A 6,117-nucleotide genomic window follows, 5' to 3' on the forward strand; every position below is an offset into this window, starting at 1 on the left:
GCTCAGCCTTGCCCGGGTGGCTGGCTGGTGGGCTTCGCCACGGGTGACAGGGCTGCGGTTCCCGGGCCTGGCGTTGGGACACAGCTGGGGGGAGCAGGATGGACACGCGCCTTCCCTCCTCCAGCTTCAGAGTGGCCCCGTCTGTTCTACTTTTGATTAAACTGGCCACAAAGCTCCCCTAGCGAGTGTGATTTGGGGTTCATGGGGACTGGCTCATGCTTTCTGTGCTCCGGGCCCCTGGCGGTGCCCTGGGGACACAATGGTGACGAAAAAGCCCTGATGCTGATGCTCCTCTGAGCTCAGTCCACAGGAGGAAGTAAGCACTAATGAAGGACTTTTCCAATAACCTGCCGCGTTTCAGTAAATGCCGTGGAGGAGGCCACGGTGTCCCCTGAGAACACACAGCACGACACCAGGTCTCTCCCATGGTCCTTTGGTGGGCCGTGTGAGAGCTAGCTCGGCCATGATGGCCACAGGGCACATCTTCCCCCAGGATCTTCGAGTTCTGTCCAGGTGACCTGGGCCCTCGCACGGTGTGGGGCCGGACACAGGGCAGAGGGCCTGACCCTGTCACCAGGGCCTGCCTGGGCCCAGGCTGCGCACCGCTCCGTGGCCATCACGGAGGCCTCGGGGCAAGTGGCGGCTTGGCTTTGGAGTCTGGCCACCCTGCGTCCTGGTCCCAGCTCTGCACCCAGGGAGTTGGGCCATCCCCGTGGCCGCTGCCTCCACTGTGAAGAGCTGACTTCCCCGCAGCGGGACAAGGCCGCCACAGCACCCACTCTGCTGCCGCAGTCCTCCTGGACTAAGACGTGGGCCAGGCCGGCCACCAGCGGCGAGCTGGACACCACGTCTCCCTCCCCGGTGTTTGTCCTAACAGTGGGAGCCATCGCTTCACGAGATCCCAGAGGCAGAGGTGCTGGAGGTCGCTGTCACCCAGCGTGTAGCCGCAGGACAGGCTTGGCAGCTGTCAGCAGGGTTGGACCCAGCGCCCTTCATCCGTAGCCCCGCTGGCCGTGGGCGGTTGCCGCAGTCTGGCCCGGCTCAGGTGTGGGCCTGGCTCACGCCTATAGGAGAGGAGGGACGTGGACAAGCCACCCCGGGGCCGCCCTCCTGAGAGCCATTAGCATCTTTAACACGATTCCGCTGCTGTCTCCCGCGTGCGCACCTGAAGGCCCAAGCAGTGCCCGGCGTTCAGAGGGAGGGCTGGCAGGAAGGGAATGGAGCCTCCGGTGCGTGTGCTCTCAGTGCATCAGAGGCCCGGGCCGTCTCTGCGCGCCCCGTCTCCACGCGCCCCATCTCTCCACGCGCCCCGTCTCCACGCGCCCGCCTGCCCGCTTCTCCGTTGCTCTTCCCACCCTCTAGGGTACAGCCACGTCCAGCTTTCTGGCAGCAAACAGCCCTCAGGAGACCTGTGCCCGTACACACTTGTGCCGATGTCTTCCCCGGGGGGAGCTGCGCCCCTCTCCTGCCAGCGCCTCCGTGACAGTGTGACCCACCGTTGTTCTGCGTCCTGCCCACAGAACCTTCACAGCCGCCTTCTGGCTCCCAGGAGGCGCCCGGAGTGGCAGCCAGGAGCGCTGCCCGGTATCGGGTCCTCGTTCAGACCCGGAAAGCAGCCGGCAGTGCAGATGGTCTGGGGTCGCGTTCAGGCCCCGGCGAGTCCAGTTCCAGAGCGCCAAGGGGCAGGCAATGTGGTGGTCGCGTTTGGTCCTGGAGTCGGGCAGGCCTGCCTCTGCCTCGCGTCTGTGGCCGAGTGGCAAATCTTTGTGTCCCTTGCAGCCATGTAGCCACCTGGGTCCCCATCAGTAGGCAGCATCTGGACCCCACGGTATTCACGGCCACCACAATCCAGTGTGACCCTCACAACAGACTCTGAAGGCCACCACTTAGTCCACGAACCCCGGCAGCCAGAGGGCCCGGCACTGGGCTCTGGGCCGCAGGCGAGGAGGGCAGCGTGGGGTGGGAGGCCTCCACTGGCTTTCTCTCCCGGGAATGCGGCTCCCCATCCCCCGTCCTGTCCTCCATCTCCAGGAAGTGACCCTGACTGAGTCTGCTGACCTCCAGCTGGTGGACTCAACCCGGCTGGCTCTTAGCTCCACCAGGGAGCTGGCAGTTAACGGGCCTGGACCGGACGAGGGAGGCCTGAGGAGGAGGGTCCGTGTCCCTGTCTGCTGAGGGTCCTAGGACCCACACGGCATGCAGGGAGGGCCAGACTCAAATCTGGGGCTCGGAGGCCTGGGGTTCCCCACAAGCCCCTTGGCCGGCTGGGCCCCGTCCAGCTCCAGACGGGGCATTGGGTAGCACTAGGCTTAGGCAGAGCCAGCCTTCCTGATTAGTGGGGTACGTTGAGGTGCCGTTGGGGCCAGGGCACTTTGGGTGAAGGGTTCAGTGCATATGCACCTGGTGGCTTCACATAGCTGGTCTCTCTCCATGTGGCTGTGAACTGCAGCGGGTGGCCCAGGGGCCTCTGCCCTGAACCGTCCAGTTAGAGCAGCCAGCGGGGCGACAGTGGGCCTCGGGGGCCCGTCCAGACCCTGCCTCCGAGGGAGCTGCGGTCTTGTCCCCAGGCGGCCCGAGGCAGCACAGTCCAGAGTCTCCGTGCTGGCCGCTGCTGCCGACTGGGAGTGCCTGCCAGCCTCCACCTGGGGACCCCGGGCTGCAGCCCCGCTCCTCCCAGCGCCCTCCCCTGAAGCCGTGGCATGGGGCCAGCCCACCCCCGCGCCCTGACTCAGGCCGGTCAGCAGTGCTCTTGTCATTCTGCTGGCCGAGGGCTGGGCCAGGCGTGGGGTCGGCAGCCAGGGCCTCGGGCACCGTCATTCTCAGCGTCACCACCTTTAATGGAGCGGCTGCGTCACCGTCAGCACCAGGCCAGGCCGTTGGTCGGCTTGTCCTTTGCCCTCAATGGCTAAGCACACAGATCAAGCGTCTCTTTCCGCCTCGTAGCCGGTGATCTCTGACCCTGGCACCTGCTGCCCCTCTGGTCCGTGACTCACCTCCTTCTCCTCCACAGAGCTGAAGAAGCAGGTGGAGAGCGCGGAGCTGAAAAACCAGCGGCTCAAGGAGGTTTTCCAGACCAAGATCCAGGAGTTCCGGAAGGCCTGCTACACGCTCACGGGCTACCAGGTGGACATCACCAGGGAGGGCCAGTACCGGCTGACGTCCATGTACGCCGAGCACAAGGACGACTGCCTCGTCTTCAAGGTAGGACCGGGGGAGGAGGGCGGGCCCCGGCCCCGCTCCGGCTCTGCCCACTCTCTCCTGCCCCCGAGCTCAGCCCGCTGCCCCCGTGCCTAGGCGCCCGGCTTCTCAGAAACAGAGCCGTCGTTACCCTTGGGTCAGCCACAAGGAGATGGGGGTGCTGCTCAGCTCTGCCCCTGGACCCGGGGCTCGGGCAGGGTCATGAGGGGTTTGGGGCACAGGTGGGCGGAGGTGCTAGCGGGCAGGTTTCGGCTGCAGGGCCTGACGCTGGGCTGCATGTGACACGGTGCAGCCCACGCGTCTTCCTGCACGGCGGCCTCTGGCTCCTGGAAGTCAGCGTCTGGTGCCGGTTGTGCCCCGCTTTGGTCCGGGGGTCCTGGGAGGTCTGAGCTCGCCTGCACGTGCTTCGGCCCATTGACTTGGGTTGGTGGCTATCCCTGACCCACCATGGAGTGTCTCGTCAGAAACAGGGTGGAACTCGGGGGGTGAAGCGACTGGATGCAAGCCACATGGGCTGGGAGGGGCCACAGCCAGAGGTCAGTGCTGGACCGTGGGCTGCACGGGAGCCAGGGCCTTGCCAGGGCCTTGCCAGGGCCTTGCCAGGGCCTTGCTCGGCCAGGTGCCCAGGGCCTGGCACAGGAGAGCGCGCCCCTGCCGTGGAGTGGACAGTGAGATGGACAGAGCCCGTGAGGGGGAGGCTGCAGAGTGCTGGGGGTCGAGACAGGGCCAGAGCACACATCCCGCTTCCTGTCCTGGTCACCCCACTTTCTGCCCCAGCTCAGCGCCTCCCCACACCAGCTCCCACAAGAGCAGCAGGGACTGGAGTGGGGGTGGTCTCCGTGGCAGTCGAGCTGGTTCCGCGTACGTGGGCCAGGTGAGTCCTGTGTCCCTCCCCAGCTGTGCCGGCCTCTCCCAAGGGCAGAGAGGACCTAGACAGAGGACAGGCGGTCCGTATAGGATCCCCCAGGTGCCCAGGCAGCCGCAGGCAGGACCCGCTCCAGCTACAGCTGGGTCAGCTGCAGCCGCCGAGAGTCCAGTCACAGACCCAAGACCACCGAGCCTCGGTCTCCGTCTTAGAGCAGATGCTGCTCTCCACGGCCGTGGGGAGCCAGACGCACACCCACCCCGTCCGCCACCAGATCCTCCTATAGGGGGGTGACTAGCTCTGCCCCACCGTGGGGAGCACCAGGCAGGGCATTGGGGGTGGCGGTGCTGGCACGCTGCTGGGGTTCCTGGCTGCCCCCTCTGTGGCCTCTGTCCTCTGCCTCTGCTGGCAGAAGCCACTGGGCTCAGGAAACGACAGCTGCCCGGCCCACTGGCCTGCTGACGTGGCGGTCTCTGCAGGCTTTGTGGTGGGTGTGTGTGCGTTGCTCCTGTCACTCAGAGGCCTCCTTAGAGCTCGGCTCCTCCGTGAGGAGGGTCCCCTCCCTGCCCCCAAATGCTGGAAGCCCTGAGCCTGTGAGCTTCTCTGTGGGCCTGAGCTGTCAGGCCCTTGGGGGCCCACGGGCGGCCCTGGGAAAGCTTCCCCCTTGGCAGATGCCGAGTGGACAGGTTTGGAGGTGTCAGGCCCTTTGGCAGGAAAAGTCTGACCAGGGAACCAGGACTGGTGGTGCTGGTAGGTCCGCGTGTCACCGTGAGACTACCGAGCGCAGCCCGGAGGGTGTCCCCACCCAGGGAGGCTGCCTTGCGCCTCGTCCTGGCCTGGCATGCGGACGGACTGCCCCTGAGGGTTTGTGGGGCCGGCGGGCAGAAGGGAAAACAGCAGACAGCCGGCGACCGTGGGACCCAGGTGGCTCACACCACCTGCAGGTAGCCAGTCTCAGCCAGGGACACAGGCCGCGGCCGCGTGTCCCAGCAGTGCCCAGAGGGCTCAAGCCATCCATGTGTGTGCAGCCTGACCGGCCTGCGCCCCGGGCTGGGTCACCTGTTCTGCGGGCTCAGGTCCCACCCGAAATGGAGAGCTCGGTCCAGACGCTCCCTGGGCCCTCGCTGTGGCCTCTGGGCTCAGAGTCGCCTTCATCAGGACGCGGGCGGTCTCGGCGTGGGCCGGGGGCCGGCGTGCAGACGCATGTGGAGGCGGCCACGGCAGGCTGGGGCAGGGGCACCCTGCATGGCCACCTCAGTTTACTTTACTTTCCCAGAGATGATTTCTCAGGCAGGAAGGGGGCTGACGGCCAACTCAGAAATAGCCGAGTGCCGCCGGGCTGAGCGGGCTCTGCCCGCGTGCGCTGGAATCACTGGGGTTTTGGGCTCAGCCCGCAGGCTCTGCCGGAGGGTGCGGCTCCCGGCGGCCTGGCCTCCCTGCCTCTCCCGCCCGCCGTGGCTTCGTCTTCGCAGCACGATGGAGGCTCCAGGGCGCTCAGCGCGTCATCTGGGTTCACGCCTCTGATGGACCAGGAGGCAGAGGCCGGGAGGGCGGTGGCTTTCTGGTCACTCCACGCAGTGCGCCCCGGCCTTCGATCCTTCCTGAACTGAGCTAGTCCATTTGGAGCTGTCCGAGTGCCCGGGGCGGGCTGGCTTTGCCTTCTTTTGTCTCCAGAGCAGAGGGAATGCTGGCCACGGAGGCTCTTGGGCTTTTCCACAGGAGCCTGGCCCTTGGCCTCAGCCTCCTCGTGTGACCCTGCCTCAGCATGTCCTTTCCTGCCTGGCCGGAAGACACTTCCTGTACCCAGGGCGCCTTGCCCAGCTCGACGGGGGCCAGAGCTGTCCCCCAGCCTGGGGCTGAGGCTGTGGTGTGAAGCCAGGGTGTGGCCTCCGGGCAGCCAGCCAGTGAGGAGCTGGGCGGTCCCTGGGAAAGGGGGCTTCTGCAGACGTGGACAACCCCAGACTCAGCTCTCTGGGCTTCCAGAAATGCTGCTCCTCTTGGAAGAAGCGCCTATTATTCATGACCAGTTCCCCTTCTGGTCCCTCAGACCAGTA

General features: G+C 66.2%; 1 protein-coding gene across 2 annotated transcripts in view; it reads left to right on the forward strand.

The window, feature by feature from the left end:
* Positions 1-6,117, forward strand: part of MAD1L1 (mitotic arrest deficient 1 like 1) — a 249,882-nt gene that overhangs the window by 224,440 nt on the left and 19,325 nt on the right. For both annotated transcript variants that reach the window (XM_011378518.2, XM_023522390.1), the window contains one exon: positions 3,011-3,201. In XM_011378518.2, coding sequence (XP_011376820.1) covers positions 3,011-3,201 — 191 coding nt within the window. The remainder of the gene's footprint in view (positions 1-3,010; positions 3,202-6,117) is intronic.

This window comes from Pteropus vampyrus, unplaced genomic scaffold (assembly GCF_000151845.1).
Source record: "Pteropus vampyrus isolate Shadow unplaced genomic scaffold, Pvam_2.0 Scaffold343, whole genome shotgun sequence".
Classification (NCBI taxonomy): domain Eukaryota; kingdom Metazoa; phylum Chordata; class Mammalia; order Chiroptera; family Pteropodidae; genus Pteropus; species Pteropus vampyrus.